General features: G+C 45.9%; 1 protein-coding gene across 4 annotated transcripts in view; it reads right to left on the reverse strand.

Annotated features, from left to right (window-relative positions):
* DENND5B (DENN domain containing 5B) overlaps positions 1–18,791 on the reverse strand; it is a 123,182-nt gene extending 104,391 nt beyond the window's left edge. For all 4 annotated transcript variants that reach the window (XM_074144611.1, XM_074144610.1, XM_074144609.1 and 1 more), the window contains exon 1: positions 18,680–18,791. In XM_074144611.1, the coding sequence (XP_074000712.1) occupies positions 18,680–18,791 (112 nt within the window). The remainder of the gene's footprint in view (positions 1–18,679) is intronic.
* Positions 18,792–24,955: the final 6,164 nt, after the last annotated feature.

Consider the following 24,955-nt stretch of genomic DNA (forward strand, 5'->3'; position numbering starts at 1 on the left):
ATGGTGGGCTTCCTCAAACACATTTCCCAGGGTCCCATATATAGGCACTAGGACTTGACATGGCAGGACTTAACAAGCCTTACCTTGGCAAGATATTTAAACTCCACCAAACATCTAGGTAAAGCACCTAGGAGCCTGTATTAGTAGAAGCAGCCTGCAATCAGGCTGCCTACTGCTTAAGAGCTCTGGTCTTTTTGTGAGAGTCAGGTACGCTGTTGTTTAAGTTAAGCCCATTGACCAGGAATGCTGCTTTTCGGGGCCTCAGCTATTGGTCTGGAGTGTTTCAAGGCTTGTTATGCCCTTTGGACCTTGAAGACCTCAGCTGCTCAGAAGTGAGATGGGGACTTCTGCTGCAAGCGGCCTTCCCTCCGCACAGGTGCTCCACACCAACTGCAGATCCACCTCTGACAAAAAACTTCCTGCTGTGTGTAAGGATGGGATCTCCAAGGAGCGCGGGTGCTGTCTTCAGCTCTCAAGATGAAGCCTGAAGAGTCCCACCCTTGGGGAATAAACGTGGAGGCTGGGAAGAGGTGGAAGAACTGACCCAGGCAAGGGTCAAACCACCGGTGTGGTTTCCACAGGCAGTCAGGGGCTGCTCTGCAGGAGCTGAGGAGGAAAGCCTGGCAGAGAGGCAGGCTATCATCTCCCACAGCAGAGAGCTTGGTACACAACCAGGCCGCCACATCAAAGGCGGTCATTTTATTCATTTAAATCCTTAAAAAAAAAAAAAAAAAAAAATCTTCCTCCTCTGTTCACAGCTGCCGGCATGGAAGAAAAGTTCAAGCAGCCCCGGCTCAGGCACAGAGCTGTGAGGAAAGCTGGGGCAGGGCATCAGAGCTGGTGAGGCCCCACCTCGAGTACTGTGTCCAGTTTTGGGCCCCTCACCACAAAAAAGACATTGAGGTGCTGGAGCGGGTCCAGAGAAGGGCAACGAAGCTGGTGAGGGGTCTGGAGAGTAAGTCTTATGAGGAGCGGCTGAGGGAACTGGGGTTGTTGAGCCTGGAGAAAAGGAGGCTGAGAGGAGACCTTCTCGCTCTCTACAACTCCCTGAAAGGAGGGTGTAGAGAGGTGGGGGTCTGTCTCTTCTCTCAAGTCACAGGCGATGGCACAAGAGGAAATGGCCTTAAGTTGCTCCAGGGGAGGTTCAGATTGGGTATTAGGAAAAATTTTTACACATTAAGCATTGGAATGGGCTGCCCAGGGTAGTGGTTGAGGCACCGTCCCTGGAGGTATTTCAAAGATGGGTTGACATAGTGCTTAGTGACACAGTTTAGTGATGTTATCATTTATTTAGTGATTATCAGAGTTAGGTTGATGGTTGGACTAGATGGTCTTAAAGGTCCCTTCCAACCTGGACAATTCTATGATTCTATGGTCGTGCTGCTCGCCAGCTCATGGCTGTGTCTCCATCCAGCGGTGGGCAGGGCGGCCCTCCCATGCCAGCCCCCAGCACCACACCGCTTGCCGGGGCTGGGAGCGAGTTTGCAGAAGAGATTAATTCCAGGAACAGCCAGAAATCCAGCACTCCGGCAATGAGAGCACGAGTCCCCAAGCGGCTTGCCAGCTTTCTGCTAGTGGCTGGCAACCGGCAGAAACAAAGAAAAAGTGTCAGTGGCAAAGGCTGTTTGGCAGAAAGGTGCTGAGGCGCCTGGGCTGGCTATGGAGGCAGGCACTTCTGGCACGGTAGACGGGCTTCTGTGTTTTGGGGGGAGGGTTGGGGGGAGTGGAAGGTGTCAGTTTTCTTTTGGCTGCCACCACATTTTTAATGTAGCGTTCGTCGGCAGAACATTAACTCACTTGCCACAACCAGGGGAGCGTTGCACCTCCAGCCCCATGTTCAGTGACGCACACGCGTACCTGCACAGCTACAGCAGCCACACTAGTTGCTCTCCTTAATAAAAAAAATGGAAAAAATGCACCATAAGAGTGTTAGGAGGGACTGTATCAACTCCCCCCAATAACACGTGAGAAGGTCAGCTGGCTAAATAAACGGGTAGGACCGGGTTGCAAGCCAGGACCTCTTTATCAGTGCTGGCAGTCCTGTTCATCTCCAGCTGGAAAGAAGAGAACTGGAGAGGCTTTGCTCATTAGTTTTGCTAAGTCCCATCCTGCAGCAGAATGTTTTCCTGCCCTCCAGACCTGGATTGCGCAGCTCTGTGCTACCTGCAGCAGTTATACATAGAAACAATCAATTAACAGCCAGGTTAACACGTGGCACATAAATAGATCGTGCTTGTCAACATGTCTAAGCCCTACAGGTCGGCTGGCCATTTTATTTAAGAGACTCTGCACTGGAATCACTGCAGGAAAGTAGGACTTTCCAGTCTGGATTATAGGGCAGAGTATGATCAACTGTTTTTTCTGTTGTTAAGAAAGCACACAACAAAACTTCAGCACAAGTGAAAAAAATCAAATGACGGCTGAACGTTACTTCTCCAATCTGTGCCTTATATGCTTATGTATCAGAACAAATGCCAACAACTGAAATGCAGCCAGACATTGCATTTCAGAGAGCTTGGGTGGGGGCTGGATAGAAGAATAAAGCACTTGGGGGATGACTACATGCATTCTAAAATACTAATATTTTAGAAGATGTCAGCCCATCGCTAATGAGATTTGGATGTCCAGCTTGCCTGGGGGAGGGCAAAAGGGGAGTCTTGCTATTAATAAACTGTGCTTAGTTCTGAAATTAAAAGCTCCGATACAAAGGCTCAGCAGTTTTCAAGAAAAAAACCCCAACTTTTTCAGCATGCAAGCTGCATCCCTTCCTCCACAAAAACTTGCTTTTAGAAACAGATGGCAGCCTGCAAGACCTACAAATCCTTTGTCTGGAGTGGCAAACTAGGCCCTATTGCCCATCAAAGTCAACCATCACATTGTGAAGCACTGACCCTAACAAATCCATTATGTTTCTTTCTACCACAACGCTAAACCAGACAAAACGAGTCAGACTTAATAGGAAAGGGTAAGGGATTTTAAATCCCTTTCCCCTCCATCCCCACAAAAATAATGACTGGGGGGAGAGTCTGCGTTGACCCTTCACTTGCGAGCCCTGCCAAACCCTGCCGTTAGGGCAGCCCGTTCAGGCCAGGCTGCCTGAAGGAGGATGAATTTGGGTTTGAAGCATTTGTGCGGCACTGTGCAACGGCTTTGAAGTCAGCACACCACATCAGTCAAACTACCCGCACAGTCAAGAGTGAATATCCCAAGCAGGAAAGAAAGGCCCTTATGCTGGCTGAATAATTAGGTCTGATGCGCTTTGTAGTTTCTCAGCCCTCCCTTCCCAGCTCTGCCGAAGAGCTGTGCAGATACATGGCACAGAGACGGAGAAAGCTCTTCACAGGTAGCTGCAGGGAAGAGAATATGATGGGGTTTTTTTCTCCTGTGCCAGCCGAACCCAGGCAACGGAAAGAGAACGCGAAGAGATAGGAGCTCATATCAAAGAGCTGCTGCCTTCAGTCAAGGGAGGAAACAACAGAGAAGCCTGCTGAGGCGCTGACGGACGGGGCGATGGCGTGGAAAGGATGGAAAAGCCTTTCCCCCACTATGGGTATTTGGTGCATCTTGACATACAAAAGGAAACACCCATCACTGGTACTGTCAGCAGACACCTCCCAGCAAGGAATACTTTTGCCAAAGAGAAAATCTCTCTCAATAACAGTGGGTCCAGTTTATGAACAATCCAACTGCTTTCATCTTGCATATTTAAAAACAAGATACAACAAAAAAGTCAATGTCCTCACAGCAACAGATTGGTTGGATTCTTCACACTCTCATAGAAATTGCCCCCCAACCCCCTTTACTGGTTTTCTTTGGCATAAAACAATCTCTCAAGGACATGGCAACAACGACGCTGAAATTCAAAGCGTTGAGATCAAACACATGAAGCTGATGCTCATTACGCCTAAATTATGTCACCTATCTGAAGGCTCAAGCTTATTATTTAAAACAATACAATAGTCATTAATCACAGCCATTGTGTATTGCTCGAAAGGCGTCTAGAAAGCTAAAGAATACAACGAAGATTTATTATACTACAGTGCCAGATTTAATTACATGGTTTTCTCCTCAGTATCTCGCGGCTTGTAGTTCACCACCAGAGGACCTGAAATAAAGACAGGCCGGCCCTTGAGGCTAGGCGTGCAAGAGGGGGCCTGTGTGGAGCTTTTGCTATGAGTTTTATAGCAGAAGACCAGTGGGCAAAGAGAACAGACCATTTTGGGGGCCGCTGGCTGGCAAATCTCTTATGTACAACTGTTGTTTTTCATCAGATGTTTCAAACTTCCAGTTCCTTTGAAAATATGTTTATGTGCAGAAAAAGAGCACCATTGAGCCCATGAGCAAGAAGAAACATCTCACTGTCTTCTTCCTAAAGCGGCAGCGCAAAGATTCATGCTCTCGCCAACACAACAATGTATTTAAGCAGTACGTCTGTCTGCTGGCAACCTTCTGAGTTTGCATTTTCTTCTATAAATATTTAACGTAGAGGAACTGTTCATGTTACCGACTTTGCCCAAAGTGTTTTGACAGCCATGCTTACCACATGACAATGATGCTCTATTTAACGCTGCAGCTGCAGACAGGAGGATTTGGTTTCAGTTTTATACAGTATTGTGAGACCGATGACCTCCCACAAAATAAACCAGATAATACATTTTTAAATGCATTAGCAAGACAATTATCAGTAAGCCACCGCAAGAGAGCAAACCAGAAATTTAAGTCCTGCATCCGAGAGTTTGCTTAAGTTTAGCTGCAATCCCTTTTTTATTAAACATATTCAGGAAGAGAAAAAAAGACAATCAACCCTGCCAAAGCTAAGTAGCCTCCTGAAACAGCTTCTCTTAAGTCTAGAATAATTCCCAAACTTTCTGGACCGCAAATTATCATCAGCCCTCCGAGACCTCTACACACTTTTACCAACCAGTTAATTGAATCCGCTCAAAAGAAGAAGATGGCTCAGCAGAGCACTTGGCTGGCCCTGAGGGAGGTTTGGCCCCAACCTCTCTCTAACGTACTAAGACTCAGCATAGCCTAGCAGAAACTAACCAAGAGTCAGTCTTTCACATCTGACGATCGCAACATTTTTCAGGTGGAGAAAGTTGAGGGAAACAAAAAGGCTGAAATAACCCAGCCAGTCAAACCCACACAAAACAGATCCGCTGCTGTTAATGATGCAGAGAGGCATTTTAAAATGCTCACTTTAGCATGGAATCACTTAAGCGCTGCTTGGAAAAAATATGGAGAAGTAACGTAAGAAAGAGAAACTGAGTCAGCAACGTTTATCCTTTCTGATTTCCCCCCTGGCCCCTGGGCGTAGTCTCTGTTACCCAAGGGCTCATTAATGCACTCATCTATTACAAGGCTGCTGGAAGCATGGAGCGATGCCACTTTGGTATGAGCAGATTAATCAAGCGTGGATTGCCAACCTTCCACCACACTGCAACTCAATGCCATCTCCTTCTAGGCCATTTCAGTGGACACATTCAGCTGAATATTGCCATTTACTTCCAAGACAACTCATAAATGCAGAGTGATTAGCCATCCCTTGCAGTGCCTTTTACTGGAGTTACTCAAAATTTAATGCACTTAATACATTTTTATGACTCCTTATGCATCATTAGCACTTTAATACTTCAGAATATAATTCTTTGTTCTTAACAATATTATCAGAAAGGTCAGAATAGCTTTTTAAAACAATAATGTATGAGGATGAGCTGGCTTGTTTTTAAATGTGGGAAGGGGGAAGATTAAGAAGGAAAAAGAAAGTAGAGAACCCCCTTCCCCAGCACAATATGCTGCTGTATTTCCCATTCAGTGCATTTTCCATAGACACATCTCTTCGATCCAATAGCACTAACACAGCCAAGCTCCTACATCCTTTCATTGAGCTTGAGGAAGGTCTTGGACCAGGAAACAGCCATCCTTTCATTGTTTTTTATTGCCAAACGTAGCTTTGCTCCCACCTCCTGTTATCACATTGTAGGAGCTGTAGCAGAATTGCTCCCTTAACAAGTACACTTCATTAGAGACCGAGAAGGAAAGACTAAGGCAGATGGCATTACAGCAGCTGTATGCTTTCACAGGTATGGGTGAAGAGCGCTAGGAGTTACGTGACGGGAGGCAGGGACAGAAATCACAGTCCCCTCATCTGCAGCTCCTTTTGCTCACACAAACCTGTTAGCTCTGATCTTCCCTCCTCCCCCCTCAGTACCACGAGTTACCCTTCATCCCCCATCCCACCAGATGGGCAGGAGGCAATGCACGCTCTGCTCACATCCCAGCTATGCGGCTGCCAATTAGCCTGCCAGGATACCCACGTGGAGGGGCCTCTCTTGCTTTACAAAGTGCTGTTGCTTTTCCTGCTGCAGCCTTTGTATTATTGGAAGGTTAATTAGGATCTCTGCTGTAGCTGCAGGGACTTCACACACACAAAAAAAAAGTCTCATATCTTTTCAATTTCACCTCTGACAAAATTAAGTTGACCTATGGGCTCAGAAGTTGGTAGATAAGGGTACAGATTGTCTTGGGGGTAGTTGTTTTTTTGTTGTTTTTTTTTTTTGTTTGGTTTTTTTTTTTTTTTTTTTTTTTTACTTTTTTTTATAAAGAGAGGAAACAGGTCTAGTGAGATCACATTATCAATCACACAAGCCTGAGTTCTGAGTGTGATAACACTACACTATTAACAACACAGATGGTCTCCTGCTTAGCGTCAGCTTCCCTTTTGAGCTATTCAGTGCACCATGAGCGATGCTGGGACACAGTCAGAAGTCATTGCCACGAAGTGCTGACAAAATATTAACCAATAACTGAAACCCAAGACAGATTTTGCATTGCAAATAGTTTTCAGCTTGGCACCACTACCAAATATGATACATCTTGGACACTCCACTGCGAGAGCTGCTCTGAGCAATTCATTCTCAGCTCTAGGACAGACTTAAACCTGTGCCTTTTCTCCCCAGCTCCTGGACAAATGCCTCTTCCAGTGCCAGCACAGACCTGCAGGCAAGGAGCATGAATGCATCCAGGCCCCAAGACAAGATGTTTTCTCATTCTAACTCCCGCCGAAAGCACAAGAGCTGAACTAATCAGGGCCCCAAGCCCCTGGGTCACAGCCAGGGCACCCGCGCTGGGGACCTCAGCTCTTTCTCACCTGCTGACCAGGACAAAGCAGGGCTGAGGGGTCCGAGCTCATTAAGGCAGAGTTTTCATGGGAAGTTCAGCCGACATTAAGCTAGAGGGGGGGTGTTGTGTTTTTTTTAAAGTGTGTTAGACTGAGCAATTTTCAACAGGGCTCTTTCTTTCCCCTCCCAGTTCACCACCCTGCAGGCAGCTCCATGAAGAAAGAAAACAAAGACACAGGCATAGAAACGACAGTAAGTTATTAACCAGAACCGCTATTGTGCAAGTCGACATCTCCCATCACCATTCCCCTTTTGCTAAGTACAACAGCAGACCACAGCTACAGCTGCCTCACCCTATGCAGATGTTCATATTTATACGTGAAAATATGATTACTTAACAGCATTCCTTACACTGGGATTCTTTAGTTCTTAGTCATTCCTCAATTTGAGACAGAAACACTACACTACACATCCCTGCTTGATTTAAGGGACTCATAAAACATCTGCTATCACACTCGGTGAAGTCAGGAAGAGTGAACTTATTTGCAAATGCTAGACAGACAAACCTATCTTGAATAGCATCATCTTGGGAAAAGGCTAAACAACTAATTCATCTGTGCCGAATAGCCGCTATCCTGATTTCCAGAGATAAATGTTCTCCCTTAATAGTTACATAACAATAGTCATTAGAGACAAAGGTTGACAGCCCGAGAAGGGGCGCATTAGAGACACCACAGTACCATTCCTCCTGGCCTTGACATTCTTCAAGTGTTTACAAGGAAAACCAGGAGAACACACCCTTCAAAGCTCCGTGACAGAGCATACATCCACCATCAGCTGCTTTACAAAGCACCTGGCTGTTTTCAAGCCTTGTGAGTCATGACCAGCTATTTCACCTTCATATGATTACACAAAATGTTAGGGTTTGGGCTGTTTTGGGAGGGGGGTGGTGGTGGTAGGAGTGGTCTGGGTTGGGGTTTTTTTTGAATAAAATGTGAGAATTTTGCCCCAGATACTTGGTGCTGTGTATTTACAAATTATTACACGGGAATAATAAACAAAATGAGAAAGCACAACATCTACGTTACAAACAGTCCCCAGTCTAGAAACTATGCAACAGCCCTTCATCTCCCCCACATCAGCCAGCATCACAGCCGAGAGAAAGTCTGTGCTAACAGAGCTGTTGTTTTGTTTTTAAGCATAAAATTGTTCTTAATTTTAAATTCATATCAGAGTATTGCGCAGCATAAAGCAAACAAGAATACCAAGTGGGAATACTGATGGAAAAATAGTATTGCGTGAATAACTAACTAATCAGCAAATCCTCCCCTCCCTCACCAATGGAAAGCCAAATATTTACTCAATTGTTTATTGCATTCTTTGCTCAAATACTTCATAGTTTGAATTTTTTAAAAAATAAATCTCAATCCTCTTTCCTGAGCATCTCACGGGAGACCAGAAGGCTCACCAGAAGGTATTTACACCATCTGACTGGATTCATCTCAGCAGCAACCTGGACAAAAAGCAGGAGAGGTGGGCTCCTAAATCGGGGATTTGGACCCCCCAGATAGTCCCCAGGCCAGTGAGAACCTGGAGAACCAGAACCTGTCAGACATCAAAAGTCAGCATAAGTGATACCTATTTGGACCGTGGCAGCATCCTCCTCTCCCAGCAGGCTCCAGCCGCATCCCGAACATCAGTCAGTCCAAAGCAGACTGCTTGGCCCATTTGATCAATATTTCATTGGGAAATTACCACTTAAGCGAGCGCTTTGTTTCATCGTTTCATGACAAAGAGCTCAGCTCTCTTGTCTTTCAGACACAAGAGACTCTTACACCTGGGCAGCCCCGGTGTAAGGAGCATCCGTGGTGACACTCGCTTTTTCCTTGTAACTATAGCTGCTGCTAGCGCAGGTAACGTTGCGTTACGCCGCATGCCAGTGCATGCCAATCAGTTTGCACTGAAAATAGCTATGCATGGAAATGAGCATAGGTTTATAGAGATGCTAAGGGGGAAATGCAAATTTATACAAATAATTTCAGTCATCCATGAAAAGCAGCAGCCACTACACACCCATGACAGTTGAGCTTTGCTTTTTTTTTTTTTTTAATCCTGTCATTGTTTACACAGAATGGTGTTCCAGATTAAGCCCCCTTAGCCTTCTACATGTTAGTCTTTAACATGACAAGGGAATACCAAGAAGGGGGTGGACAGAGAATTCTTCCAGCTTTTATGCTGTATAACCTACCACTCACGCAGCTCCAAAGCACGGTTTGATTCCATTTGCTACACAGCTTGTTTAAAAAATAAATAAATAAATTGGTACTAGGCCCCAGAATTATTATTGCAATTTGATTAATAAAACGACTGTAAAGCAAAACCAAGTTCATGCTCCAAGGAGGTAATGGGGAATCTCAGTCTCCAAGACTGACATATTTAAACAGTGCCTCTAAACACAAAACAAGAACTGCTGATGTTTTTGTATGAAATTGTGAAGGTTGTTCTCCAGTAAGAGAACAAGTTTTCTTTACAAATCCACCAAAACCAAACACACACACCCCAACATTATATTCTAGTAAGAGTTAATTTTTGTACCATCACTCAAAGCAGGTCACTGAGATCTATCAAAGTCCTTCAGGACTACATGGAGTATGTATTAGCAAGGGAATACTCTTTCCATTTCACCCTTTAAGCATCTGTTTGGATGTTTTAACATTATTTTACATGGATTGGGTTGGTGGGTGGAAGAAGGTGGAAGAAGCAAAACCCCACACCCTGAAGGAGCACAGCTTCACATTTTCAGCCAGGCACCTTCATCAAGCCTAGGACACCCTAATGAGAAAGCTCTCAGTTAAGATGTAATGATCAGACCGTTGAGTAAAACTGTCTTTAACTCCAAGCAAGGAGCACAAATTGAGTTGTTTATACTTTCATATTGATAATGTAACAGAAGCTTCTTCCAGCCATGCCAGTATCTGACACCTCAGCAGTCTGTCACTCATGCTCCTCCCCGGTATGTGTCTTTTATTGTGATGATCCATCACCATTTCTTCCCTAATTTCTTTTGAGATTATCTATATGGCTAATGTAACCAAAATATCACAGCAAAGGCTACTGTTTCCTGATCAAATTCGCATTTCCTTGATGTAACTTTACCTACCATACATATTTTTTACCATTTTCTGGTTAAGAGGTAGATAATGAAAAAAAAAATATTAAAAACTGTAGGTTATTTACATTCACAAACTTTATGAAGGTTCGTGCATTTGACTGCTACAGTTCCTCTCTATACCCACCAGATAAGGCTGAACAAGCTACTTGTAATCTTCTACCCAGGTATGTAAGTGGTTCCTACACGATCTCAAATAGCACCAGGCAAACACCACAGCATTAATTGGATCAAAGGGCACACGCTGGTTGGTTGGTTGGTTTGTTTGTTTTTTGCCCCCACTTCATTCATATTTCTTGTCAAGTCCAGCCCTCATTGCAGCAGACGAGCAGCTGCAGCGGGGAGCAGCGTGCCAGCCACGTACCCAGCATCAGCCCACGCGGGGGCTTTGCGGGCTGTACGTTTGCCAGCATCTTTCAGGGACGAGCTGGCATCAAGGACAACTTGATCAGTCCGTGACAAGCAGGTGAAAGAAGGCGGGCAAGAGAGCCCCGACACCCCTGTACTGCTGGCTTGCGTGCATCTCGGCCTCTCCTGAAGCAGCTCATTTTGGAGGTATTCCTCCGGCGAGCTCCGCGCCGGCACAGGAGAGCTGTGGGCAGGGCGTCAGGGCGCTGGCACAGCTCCCGCAGCCCTGGGAAATCACTCTGGCGAGGACAGAAAGGCTTCGCAGGCACACAGCTGAGCAGAGAAATCAATACTACAGTCACGCACTGCCTTGAGCACTTCTGACATATTTACGGTTTCTGCTCTCCCATTCGCAGAAGGGAGGGTATCGCTTTCCTCCAGATGCCGTCATCCTCCGGCACTCTCAGGAGCACCACGGACGTGGGCATCCACACAGGAGCCTCTCCGCTGGCAAAGGGGACCTTCACCTTTGATCTTGGCTCAAAAACATCATCTCTCCTCACGCTCCCCACCAAGACCCAGCACGACGAGGCCTGATCCGGCACTGCCGCGCTCTGCAGGACGTTCCCAGGTTTGCCTTTCAGTGCTCCTCACCCAGGGCAGGTCCTGGGCTCCACCAGCCCCCAAGGCAGGGAGCTGCAGTCCTGGGGACCCCAGCTCTCCCTGGCCACCACACCGCTAAGCCATCAGGATGGGGCCAGTGGTGACTTCAAGCCCGATGCGCAGGAACAAGATTAGGGTTGGATTTAGGTCATTCTTGTAAAGGACAGCAGCTCAGCCACTCTGCCTGCCGGCACTTTGATTTCTACTGCAGTTGACACTATGTGAAGGAAAAAGGCTACCTACTGCAATATTAACAGACAGGTTACTAGGATTTTCACTGAAAAAAAAAACCCCTCACGTGCACAGAAGAACATGGTGTGAGTATGTTACTGCAACAGCCACTGGCAGCGAAACAGCCTCTGAGACTGCAAGAGGGTTTAGTTTTTCTAAGTGGAAATTAAAACAGCAGCTTATCTGGCAAAAAAAGTACAAGAAATTCTCTTTGGTTTAGCATTAGTGAGTCAGTGCTATTCATCGGAATAATGATGTTTTTACAACCCAATCAATACCTTATTTTCAAAGGAATACAGCATAAAAATCTTAGATGAAGGCAAATGTATAACAGAATAGTCACACCAGGGCTGGGGGAGCATTTAAATCCAGTGTCTCTCCAGCATACATAGAGAATGAAAGCGCTATTACTAAAGCATAATAATACCTCACAGCCATTAGCAATTCCACAAATGGTCTGTTATCCAAGTAAGCAAGAGAGTTACTCCTTATTAAAGGTTATTGTAACTGGAGATGAAACTTGTCAATAATATTGACAATTCTTTATAAAAAACACTGTTTCCTTGGCCTGCAGAAATCCTCCTACAGGAGCTAAGTCTTTAATGTATAATTCAGAAATCTATTAAAAAAAAAAAATCTGTGTAGCATTACAATGGAATTCCATTTTTCCACAGTAGCAAAAAAAAAAAAAAATACATAAAAATACACGTTTAAGAATAAGCCATTACAGCAACTGTCCATGCCACCACCTTTAAAGAGGTAGAAGAGAGCAGAAATATTCTTTCTATTTCAGCATGGAGCTGAGGTTGCACAGAAGCAGGGATTAATCTCCATAATCCCTTTAACTAGAAACGCAACACTTATGCAGACTAAGATCAAGAGACTGGTTTTCACATGAACAAAATGTTAACCCATCTTAGATTTTTATCAAACAGGTTTTCTAAATGTACACCCAGTGTTTCCTTGGTTATTATGACAAGTTACAAAAAACAACAGTTACTTCAATAAACCAGCTACTCCATCGAATCCCTCATCCATGGGACTTGCTTATTCCAGCCATAAAAGTCGTTAAGATTTAGTGCTGCATTTGAGCACCACTTCTTACAGGGGGCGGGAGACATGCCCGAGTCCCATCCCTTCCACAAGCCCTATAATAATCAGAAATCCTAAGCAACCTACTACAACTGCTTCCGAGGAGCAAGTTAAGTGTTGTTAAGTTGTATGGCATAAGCCATCTTCTCCCCTACCAGTATAACTCTCTTCCACATCCAACTTACTTAATCTGGACAGTCCCTCCAAAAATGCTTTGTGCAACTCTGGACTCTACTTAAAAATGAAAAGCAAAGCTCCTGTAGCCCACTTTTCATTTGTGGCAACTGAGTAAGTCATGAAGAGGAACCGCAACTGTTTAGATATTCCTTGGTCTAGGGAAACTTTGCAGTGTATTTCCAGTAAACTAGGAAAAAAACCGATTACTTATTTTCAGAAAAGCCACGTACACGAGAAGTTGTAGCACTGTAGTAATGCCACCAAGTTCTCTGGCACCGCAGGGTGACTTGGCATGAAGGAAGCGCTATGGAGAACCATGCCGGCTGCGAGGAGGCTCTGCATGGTGTGAGCATGAAGGTGCCAATCTCACACAGCGATGAAAAAGTCTTTTAGCTTTCTAAAAAAATAAGAGCCTACTAGATAAGAAGCACAGTTAGCCAGACTGGAACACGCCGTGTCTGGTTTTCAATGCTATGAACTGAAGCAACATTCCAATGGGGAGAAATTAATTACCAATATCTGGATTATATTATCCAATATCTGGATATCCAACATAAGGACATGGACCTGCTGAAGTGAGTCCAGAGGAGGGTCGCAAGGATGATCAGAGGGCTGGAGCATCTCTCCTATGAAGACAAGCTGAGTTGGGATTGTTCAGCCTGGAGAAGAGAAGGCTCTGGGGAGACCTTACAGCAGCCTTCCAGGACCTGAAGGGGGCCTACAGGAGAGATGGGGAGGGACTCCTTTATCAGGGAGTGTAGTGATAGGATGAGGGGTAACAGCTTTAAACTGAAGTAGGGGAGATTGAGATTATATATTAGGAAGAAATTCTTTACTGTGAGGGTGGTGAGAGACTGGAACAGGTTGTCCTCGGAGGGTGTGGATGCCCCATCCCTGGAGGGCTGCAAGGCCAGGTTGGACGGGGCTTTAAGCAACCTGGTCTAGTGGGAGGTGTCGCTGCCTGTGGCAGAGGAGTTGGAACTTGATGATCTTTAAGGTCCGCTCCAACCCAAACCATTCTGTGATTCTGTTGTATTTGTAAGGAAACAGCATGAGGTAGAAGCATATTTGTTTTCCCCAAGACACTCTACATTTCCAATGAGCATGACCAGTAAGCACTCTCAGGTTTGCTGGTCATAAAGAAATAAAAATAAAAAATTCAATCTCAAAAAGTAGAGTAATTAAGCTTTCTACGGCTTTAAAGTATAGACTGAACCAGGACAATAAGACAGGGAATTTTCACACAATAGCCAGAACTAGACAGTGCAAAATATGTTGCTATACAAGATACGATAACTGTAATGTCTCCTCACTATAAGCATAGTCTTCCAGTAGTATTTTATGGTTTATATGTGGAAAAAAAAGCTATAAAACTTTTCATTTCACACAGCAAGAGGGCTATCACAACTCTGCCAATATTCACATTCTGAGATGCAGAAGGCATTATCCAACGTGGTCCTTCAGGCCCCAGTTCCTGTGCTGGCTCCTCTCTCCCTCCAAACCGCTCCAGCAACAGCATCCTCAATGGAGCACAGTCCAGTCCTTCTACTTCGGAACAAAAGACCCATCCCTAATTCCCTCTCTGCTTTCCTCCAGAGCACTAAATTACTTCTCCAGTGAAAAATGTTTCGTTTTCTTTTTGAGTCATATGTATTCTGAATTTTTCTAAATTGTAGTTTGTGATGCTGTAACAAGACACTACAAAATTGAACATGCTCTCAAAGCAAGATGTAAAAGCTGCTACTGCCAGAAAAATCTAGTGCCTTGCACACACACTTATAAAGTTCATATAGTATTACAAAATATGTAATAGAAAAAATTTAATGAACAATTAGGGGGGGTTGTTTAATGTAATGTTAAATATTTACTATAATGAGTTCATTTAAGCACATGCAATTCCAGGGCTGATAGTCTCAGAATGGCTTTACCTGAAAGAAGTGGGCACGAAGATGAAAATGAACTGAAATGTATTTTCCATTAGCCCTGAACAGGAGAGAAAAGCTCCCGTCATCCTATTTTAGTGGAGTTCAACAGGGCACAGAAACCAATACTGAAATTTTCATGCTTTTCAAGATATTTCACATCAAATACACTGCTTTTCTTTTCTCACCGCTCCAACTATGAAGCACCAAGAAATCGTTAGATAGTTTCCTCCTTTGAGTCCCTAGACAGATTTTTTTTTTTTTCCTCCCATCCTTACTGAGAGCTCTGTGATAGTGTCACCAGTGTTTTGACAGCATTATAATCCATCCATTACTTTACTGCATGCCTGGATACGCTACCAAGTTAAGCAACAGGTAAACAGCTTTTTACTTTTCCAAATTAATTCACTTAAAAAACCAAAACGAATCATTTTGAAAAGCCAGCTGTGGACCAATTTCCTAACTAAAAAAAAAAAAAAAAAAAATTTAAGAAAATCTGTACCTGAGAATAGCAAACATGCAAAAGAAAAAAAAAAAAAACCCACACCCAAAAAGCAAAGTGATACATTTGCATGGTGCAAAACTCTCATGTACTGAATTTATTTTAAGCACTAAGCATCCACAGGAACAAGAACTACAAAGCAAGTCACTTTTCCCTAGCAGCACGACAAGACTGTATTACAACTTTAAAATCTTGATTTGATTTCATTTCATGAACAGACCTAACAACCCGCCAACAAGAATTAAAAAAGTAGTTCTTCACCCGGCTTCCAAGTGCATCATCGAAACATTTCACTTCATGCCTGATGCATTAGGTAAGGGGTTTTTGGTGTGTTTTTTCAGTGTTCTAGTGGGGTTTTTGGTGTTTGGGGGCTTTTTTGTTTGGGTTTGGTGGTTTGTTTTTTTTTTTCTTACTGCAGAGGCTTTGTGCAGTAAGACATTTTGGGCTTAAATCATCAGGCAAGGAAAGCCTTTGCAGCGGGGTGAGCAGCAGGCTGTCCCCAGCGAAGGGAGGGTGCAGGTCAGGGAGCTCCAGATGACACCGGAGCTGACTCACCGGCAGCCCCTCGGCACGCCGCGTGCCTCGGCAAGGTGTCTATGCCTCAGCTGATCACCAGCGAATCCATCTGGAAGCTGAAAATCCCTCGAGGATTTGTAACTTCTGCCACTCCATTCAGAGGAGAGGCCCTGGGGTCTGCAGGGCAGCAGAGGAGCTTCTTGGATCTGGAACTCCTTGGAACTCCTCTTGTCTCCTCACGCTCCTCTTGTGCTCGGCCCAAGTATAGCTCCATTCGGCCTGACCTCACCTGAGCAAGGGGCTTGTGTACACTAGCTGCTAAGGGACTCACAGGTTTGGAGATAAGCAGGTTCTTAATTACTTTTTTGCTAAATTGGGGATGATCCATGTGGCAGCTTAAGTCACGGCAGCTTTTCACTGACGCCGTGACTTCCCTCAACAACCTCCTTAAGCAAGCTAGCAAGATGGAAAGCTATCAACAGCTACATAATTCAATACTGAAAGAACAGGATCATTTCTTTCTACAAAATGTTGTAAGACCATTTTCAGAAAGAAATAGCCTTCATTTGTAGGTTTCCTGTGACACAATAGACTTTCTGTTCCCTCAAGCATCTTTCTCCCCACCTATTCCGGTAATGAATTCAATCCTAGTAGCTCGTTTTTTGAAACCTGTAACACAGATTTCTGGATGGGTTCTCGCTACTGCCTGCCTACGGTGGCATTAATACTCCCCGAGCTTTAACAGAAATGTTTTCCCAGCTACATCTAAAACCAGAGTTAATTCTTCCACGGCTGCGTTGTATTTGTGGCTCGCAGCACTCCCTGTTCCTCCCTAACATTTTCAACTGCTGAGCTCCCAGCTGATAGCACAAAGCTCTTGTCACGAGTCCCTAAAAATACAACATTGCTCAGTGGCAATATTAAGTCCCATCATATTTGTTCCTCCGCTTCTTCCTCTATCATATCCCACCCCTCCTTGGCATTGAGAATGCTTCCCAATTTGGCATGACCAAAATTCTTTGTATGTTCAGACCATACTGCTGGACCTTGCCTAGTTTAAATCAGTTACAAAGATATTTCTACTTGTTATTTCCTAGTGGGTGGATTGAGGGGAAGGAGAAAATAATAAAAAAAGAAGCCACACTTGCTATAAAAACAACTACTTGGGATAATTTCTCTTTGAAATCACTCACAGTTTCATTACATTTTACAAATGGGCATATCCCAGGTGTGCCAAAATGTCTTTCTTTTACTGAAAAACGAAGAGGGACACTTCCTTTAGCTTTGAAATCTTCTTAGTGTTGCTGAAGCAGTTCAGCTAAACCTACTGAATGACCATAAAAGATAAGCCCTGTCTCCAAGCCACTACACTGCACGAAGCCACCGCGCTCAGCCTGTCCTTGAGCAGTGCTCCCCAAGAACACGCCTGCGCATCTCGCTGGGAAACAGAACAGAAATCAGCAAAAGACAATTTTTAAAGTCTGGGTACTCATCAGGGGAGGCATAGCTTGCCAGCCAACACTGCTTTAAAAATAGTTTGTTTTCAGATAGAAGAGTTGGAGATGACTCAAAGTTTAAGCAGCTGAAACCCCCATAGGTCATACTATGCAAATCAAACCCTGCATGCCATCAGCTGGGAGACGGCTCACGAGCCAGGAGTTTTCTACTAAAAGCAGCAAAACTGAAAACGTACAATTGCGGTCACTAGCACGTGTGAAAAAGCAAACAGAGATTAAAGCACATTTGGCTCATGCTTCAATTTGGAGATCCTGGGGCTACCTCCAGTGCGCGCTCACTGCAAAGGGAAAAGATTTCGGTACCCCGTTTTATGATACAGCTCCACAGAACGTCACGTGCGTGTACCCATCCCTTTTACAGGTGACAAAAAATATGAACTTCAACCAGGGTACATCGATCTACAGCGATGTAGATCATCAAGTCTTTCTCTTACACAACCAGAAGGCGCCGTACTTCCTGATGCAATAGCAGCGGAGACCTCGCCAGGATCCCATTGCCAGGCAGAGGTGCCCACCGTGACAGCTACAGCTGCCTTCAGCTCCAGTCACATACAGCTCACGCGCCTGCAGAGCGAACGTGGAGGAACGGGCAAACGTATGTGCTTTCAAACTCGTAACCGGGTGAGGAAATGTTTGGCTTCCATGCAATTAAGCCCCGTTATTAATTGTATGCGTAAAGACTGACTTAAACAATTGCTTTGATTTAAACACAAGTGACATTTAGGAAGGAATACTGCCTTTTCCCAACACGACCAGCTCAAACCCAGTCAAGCACCCTCCGAAAATAAATATTTTACAAAACGTATTAGATGCCATAGTAATAATTTTGTTCTTTGATTCTGTAACGTTTCTGGGGGTGGAGAGGGAAGGGAGGATGCAGGCAGACTATTCCTCCCTAGACAGAAGATACGAATAAAGCACCATAATTAAAGATGCGATGCCATTAATTTATTCACTCCTTCCCAGATCCCCCCGCCTCGTTTCCAGCGCAAATAGGGAAGAAAACGCCTCTGCCCCGACAGAAAGCCCGTTCCATCCGGCTCCCTGCAATTCCCTAACCCTCGGTACCCTTCTCCCGTCAGCGGCACCCCGCCGCCGCGGGCGGGCCAGGGCTGCCCTTCCCCTTCCACCACCGGGGACCGGGGGCCAACGGCGGGGGAGCGCGCATCCCGGCGGACAAACGCCCCCCCCCCCCCGCCGCCCTTCGGGGGATGCTCCGCCAGCTCCCCGGCGGATGCTTTACCCTTCGAAGTTGCTCCCTCCCGGCTCGCCTCCCCCCACCCCGTCGCCCGCTCCTCAGGGAGAAGGCGGGGGGAAGGTGGCGGTGGTGGGGGGAGCAGACATTTTGAAGCAGCGGATCCCAAAAAAAACCCGCAGCGGTTGCGGGTACGGGCGGAGGCCTCCGCGGCGGCGCCGCTCACCTGCCAGTTCGTCGGGCTCCAGCCCGCTCTCCGCGTCGATACCGCACAGCACGAAGTAGTGGGCGAAGCGGCAGGGCGCCGCGCCGGGCCCGGGGCCGCCGCTCCCGCTCATCCCGCCGGCGGCGGCAGCGGCGGCGGCTCCCTGCGGCAGCGCGGCTCTGCGCGGCGGGGGCGCGCCCGCGGGACGGTCACGGCGCGCCGCCCTCCATCCCCGGCGGGGGCGCGCAGGCCGCGGCGGGCGGGAGGGCACCGATCGGCAGCTCCGGCGGTCGATCGGTCGGTCGGTCTGTCGGTAGCGCAGCAAACCGCCCCGCTGTCAGCTGAGCGGGGCGGGGAAGGCGGCGCTGCGCTGCCGGCCCGCCCCCGCGGGGCATTTAAACACTGGGCGGCCGCGGAGGCGACCCCCTCGCCCCGCTCCCCTCCGGGGACCTCGGAGGGGACATCTCCGGCCCTTATCGGGGTTTCGGGTGCGAGGGAGAGAGCCCCGGGCGGCCTTGCGCCTCGGCAAGGTTTTGCCACAATAGGTGACTAAAGCTTCCTCCCCCCCGCCCCCCCCCTCCCGTCAGCACCGCCAAGGTGTGAGTAGGGGAAGGTTGGCTTTTATTTAAATAAAAATTTTTTTAAAAGGGGGATGTTGCCACTCGGCGGCTCGGAGGAGGGAGCGCCTGAAGCGCCGCAGCCAGAAGGGGCCGAGCATCGGCCAGCGCTGAGCGTTGTCTGCGGGAATCCTGCCGGGGGAAACGGCATTTTCTTCTCCCGACCCGAATGCCGAAACAACAACAGCTTCCCCCCCCCAGCGGGGCTCTGCTGACAGAGGCAGGGGGACGGGGCGGGGGGGGCTGGCGGATGCCTTTTGTGTGGTCTCCATCCCCGCGCCGTGATGGACGGTAACCCCACCACCTGAACTTCCAGGAGGGAGAACTGGTTGCTACGTGCGCTCCGTTTCAAAGCAGAATCTAAAAGGTTGCTTCATTCCCAGTTTATTTAAGATTTGGCAACCATTCTGCCACGTTCACGAGGAAAGCTGTATTGTTTTAGCCCCGTTTCTATAAACCCACCCATTATTACCCGACGCCAGAGCACTGGCAGCTGCGTTCGGGAGTGGCACCGTCTTTTAAAGGGACAGAGATGACTCTTTTGAAGTTTTGAGATTTTCTCCTCCAAACCGATGAGATCCCTGCTAATGTCGGATAACTCTGTTTTAGAACACTGTTTGCAGGATTCAATATACACTTCCATCCTGTGTTTATCTGTTTACTAGTCTTGGTCCATGCAGCATGTAATAATTACAGTCTCATCCTTTGCTTACTGTGGACTGTTATGACCTCTTTCAGTTATCTCTCAGCAGTATGAACAGCATTTTTTCTTTCTGTGATTTACGCTATATGATTTGTGTTTGTCCCTATCCAACAAGCGCCTTTGATAAGGAAATGCCTGCAAGAAACTTGCTATTTCAGCCAGCATGGGTCATTCTATGGAGATATGTAAAATAACTGTTCCTTCCTACCTGGAGGCAACCTAGATCAGCATATCTCTCTCTTCTTCTCTTTGAATCAACAAGTTTTATGCCCTTTTACTTCTCGGCTTCCTGTAGTGCTCTATGAAAAATAGACAAGAGCTAAACCAATTTCCCCACTCCCCAATATCCCAGAAGAAAAGACGAGTCCTCTATCATGATCACTCATTCTGGTGGTTGCAGGACTCGGTATAACAAGCTGAACCTTGCTAGATCCACGTAGGAATTTGCCAGGAAACCAGTTATTTTCTCGACTTTGCACTGAGAGCTACGTTTATTTTATTTAGTTTGGTTTGTTTATTAACTTGTATGTATTTGCTTATTCAGCTCTAGGTCAGATGATAAGAGCTAAGTCAGCCTCCGAGGCTCATTCAAAACTAATTGCTCTTACTGTGGAGAAGTGCCATCTTGTTCTCTTATTGTAGGCTTCTCTTTTGGAGTCCTGATGGCATGGGTGTCTCCAGACAGTCCAAAATAGAGGCGTCACCACCCTCTCTAAAGAATGTATCAGTTAGGACTGCTTCTAAAATTAACCCAAGATTTAACACAACAGTCCTGACCTTTTTGCTTGGGCACCAGCTGGTTCTAGACTGCTGTGGTTTAGCTGTCTTCTGTACAGGACGGTATTTTTTGCTTGAATAAAGTTCAGTGCACAGACACTTCAATCTCAATAAAATCAGCAGTACGTATAGCGTTAAACAAGGGGATAAAGCACAACACATGAGATTGCAGGTATAAAAATCTAATAAACTCACTCCTCTTTTGGGAATAGCTGTGAGGTTGAGCTCCCGCTCCTGTACATACAGCTCCCACAGACGCTTTTGTTGGAGTTTCACGGGGGCAGTGATTTCTTCTTCTAAGACGACTGATCTTCCAGGCATAAATATCATCCCAATGAGGCCACTCATGTCCTTTGCAGTGCCAGCAGACCTGGCTGTACTAAGTGTGTCTGGGCTCTGGTAAGTCACATTATGTCCCTAGGCCTGGATTTTTCTTATATAAATCCCTCCATCTAAGTTGTTCCTCTCTTTCCCTCCAAGCTGGTCTAGCTTTAGACCCTGCATGCTGCCTTTGGGTAGCTCTTCTTCACTCTGATGTTTTTTTCCTACATCTCGGCTCTCATCCAAAGCAATCAGTAACTTGTAGGAGATTTTAACAGAAAAATAAGGCTTGAAAGTTAGCAGACTGGAAAACAACAGCAATTATAATTAAAAATTTCAGAGCTCAACTGAGGGGTTTAGTTACATCAAGACTCTTTTCTTCCTGTCCAATGGCAATACTTTCTTCTAGTCCAGGAGGTGGACCGGATACCCATTTACAGTTTATTTTTCATTTGTCGTCTTCTTTCACTCTTCAGCTACATTTATGTCAGCACAAAATGGGTAGAAACACAACCAAGTCCATTGTAAGCCGTTTTCTTCTTCTATCTGAGTATAAACAACAGCTCCCAGGAAGAGATGGCAGAGGCCTTTGCCTTTGGCTGGAGCAAGCCTGCACAGCAGAGCAGAGTCGGCTGAGTTGTGTTGGCTTCCAGCACCCAGGAGCGCTTTGTTCACACTCCATACTCTGCTGTGCCATGAACTCTTCCCACCTCAGGCATGGAAGCAAAGTGCAATGGCACCTCTCTGTATCACATGCCATCGCCTGATGCACGCTATCTTATGATGTACAGCACAGGAAAGCACCGAGGTGTTCCCTCCATATCCATAATTGCCTTTTCTCCATACGGAGATTTTTTGCACTACATTTTTTCCAGTATCTAGGCATTTTGATTGTCTTTTACCCATCCAAAGCCACTCTGCACTGGTCACCAGTGCCTCTCTAGAGGGGCTGCCCTGCTTCAGAGTCAGACCAAACACTTCTGCTTTACTTGCAACATCTATTGCTTAAATTTCACAGCCGTCGCAGGCAGGTCCACAAAGGGGTTGTGAAGCTTCCTGCACGAGTGAGAAGATAATGAAGATGAGGCCCCAGAGCATCATGAACTGCTTCACATACTCACTAATCAGCCAAATGCCATAGAAAAGCATTTGTACAGCCTGGGAACAGGCAGTGACTGATAGGTTTGTACCGTGAGGCACATCTGGGATGATCAGAGGTAACCGGGTGGGATTATGAGTATTTTTTCCTTTCACCAACAAAGGGTGTTAAAGCTCCACAAGGGACACGGATGGGCTGGATGTCCCCTATTCAAAGCATATTATCAATAATCCTGGGGAGATAAGGCTTGTCCCTGGCACAGCAAAGCACAAAGCAGTGTCAGAGCACAAGGAGCTTCTTAACATGTTCCTCCAAGGAGCACGGATAAGGTAGGATAGAGAATTTCTGACTAGGATGAGCACAAAAAAAAAAGCCCAAAACACAATAAAACCCCCAAACTTACTGGCATAGACCAGATCTGCCTGGGACCTTTCACTTTGATCTGCTCTCCTGTGGCAGCAGCTTTGTCCCATCACCAGCTGGATTGCCAGTGGTGTAACACAGCAAAGGAAGGCTTCTGGCTCGGCGGGTTTGTTCTTCTTTCTTAGGTACTTGTCTCTTCAGTTGCTCAATATCAGGTTGGTTCAGCTTTCCCTCTCCTTAACCTCTCAGCAAATCTTTGTTTCTCAGAACCTGTTAGTTTAAACTGGGTCAAATGCTAACAAGCGTGTCAGCCCCCACTGCCCTTAGGATCTGCCATAAAAGATCAGACTACAGACCCATCAAGCTCTTTGTCCTACTTCTGCAAGGAGCCGATGCCTGATGCTTCAGAGAGGTGGAAAAAGCCTGCTATTTAAAGGTTATATCCCTTCTCCTTGCTGTGACGCTATTCCTTCACTTTTTATTTTCTTCAGTGTCTTCAATGAATTAGAAATTACGCTGCTGTTGATGGATTAGTCAACTCCTTCACACAGCGCTACAGTTCCCTGTAGAAGATCTTTCAGCAGCTGCCAAACCACATTGATTTTCCATTGAAAGCCTCTCCTGTTTTGCACTGATATTTATGGAGTCATGAGACCCTGTAGGGTGGAAGAGAGGGAAAACAACTAAGATGCAAGATAAACGTTTGCAACTCTCAGAAGAACAGTTTTCTACTTTTGGCTTTCTTTCAGTTGAGCAGTTCACGGAGCTACTTCACAAGAAGCTAAGTGTGAATAGTCAGATGAAAGGAATGGGATAAGGATGGACTGTAAGTCTGAAATTGAAGTCATTCTGGCACAAAGCAGAAAAGAGCATATAGCAATAAGTAAGAAGGAAAACAACAGCAGAAGAAGATTTTGCAGCAAGGTTCATAAAGAAAGCAATTTTTATTCTCTGAGTTTATGCAAGAAGGCTACTTAAAGCATTGGAAAGGTATTGGCTGCCTTTGGGTTTTAAACCAAATAAACCAGAGCACTAGCCATAAGACATAAAGCAAAGAACATTTCCTCCAGCACCGTTCATCACTGCTTAGAAAGCAGATACTGCAGGGACATATTCTAATATTAAATCAAATTATAATACCATTTAAGCAAGTAGCTCATCTTCTGTACTGGCCTCATATCTATAAAGATTAAGCTTGAATAAAAGCATACGGCTTTCCTCTGTCACATTGTGTAATTATTATTCATACAACAGAATTATAGATAACAAAGTAAAGATGACTGCTTTCCTGCATCTCTGCCATAGGATCTGTGAAACCTCTGCGATTTAAAATTTAAAGGTTTAAAATCTCTAATTCCCTATTGTAGCTCATTGCCTTTTATTCATTTTATATACATCCATCACACACATGCCCTTGCATTGCAAACACATATAGACACATTCCACTCTTATCTGCTTTCAGAGAGGATCCTTGGGGGAGAGGTTTCACAAGGCAGCTGAAATGATTTAATAGCTAATTGTACCTTCTTCCCTCTCCCTTCCTCCCTCCCAGGCCCTATGTTCCTGCTGCTTCCTTCGCAAAAAAATCTGTGGCCTTGTCTGCCTCCTTGGTGAGCACATCCAGTTCACCATCAGAAAACTTATCCTACAACATGGGTGGGTGGCCTGGTTGATGGTTCAGTGGCCAGTCCAGCCCAAACCATGACAATGGGCAAAGATGGGAATATAGTGGCTGTCCTCATTTGCATGTTTGTTGTGCTACAAACCAAGCTTCACAACACGCAGCTCAGCCCTCTGCTGAGGAGGCACCTCCTCTTCAGGGCTAGCCTCCTCTCCCATGCTTCAAACCTCCCTTCCCAGCTTGAATCAGCCTTCTCAGGGGTTCAGATCCCTGGGGACAAGTGGCAATGGCATCCCAGGGAGATAGGGTACACAGACTTTGAACATCGCCTCAGAAACGACTCCCAGGCAAGTCTAGCAGTTGCGATGCCCAATTTCCGGGAGTTTGTGGCTTTCACCACCCTGCCCTTTCCTCTCCACGTATTCAGTGGCACAGAATGGTGAAAATCTGTGGTGACTGCTGCCATTTCACTCCACTTCTGTCTTTGATTTTATACTGAACCTGTGAGATGCACCTCCTCCTGCTGAGCAGCCGACTAAGTGGGCTTTTCTTCCCTCCACATGAAGTCAAGAGAAGGATCGTATGCAACCATTACCTTTTGTATGAATCAGTGCCAAGAGCCAGAGGTCAAAGACCATATTTTGCTCAGAGTGAGGTACGCCGCCTGCTCTTTGCTTGTAGAAGACACACAAACTGTTCCAGCCGCTACCGAGATAAAACCTAATCAGCAAAGTACGCTGCTTGGATAAATCACTAGCGTGTCACGCACTAATGGAGATGTTGTGCTGGGAGCATC

Source organism: Numenius arquata, chromosome 2, assembly GCF_964106895.1.
Source record: "Numenius arquata chromosome 2, bNumArq3.hap1.1, whole genome shotgun sequence".
In the NCBI taxonomy this organism is placed as follows: Eukaryota; Metazoa; Chordata; class Aves; order Charadriiformes; family Scolopacidae; genus Numenius; species Numenius arquata.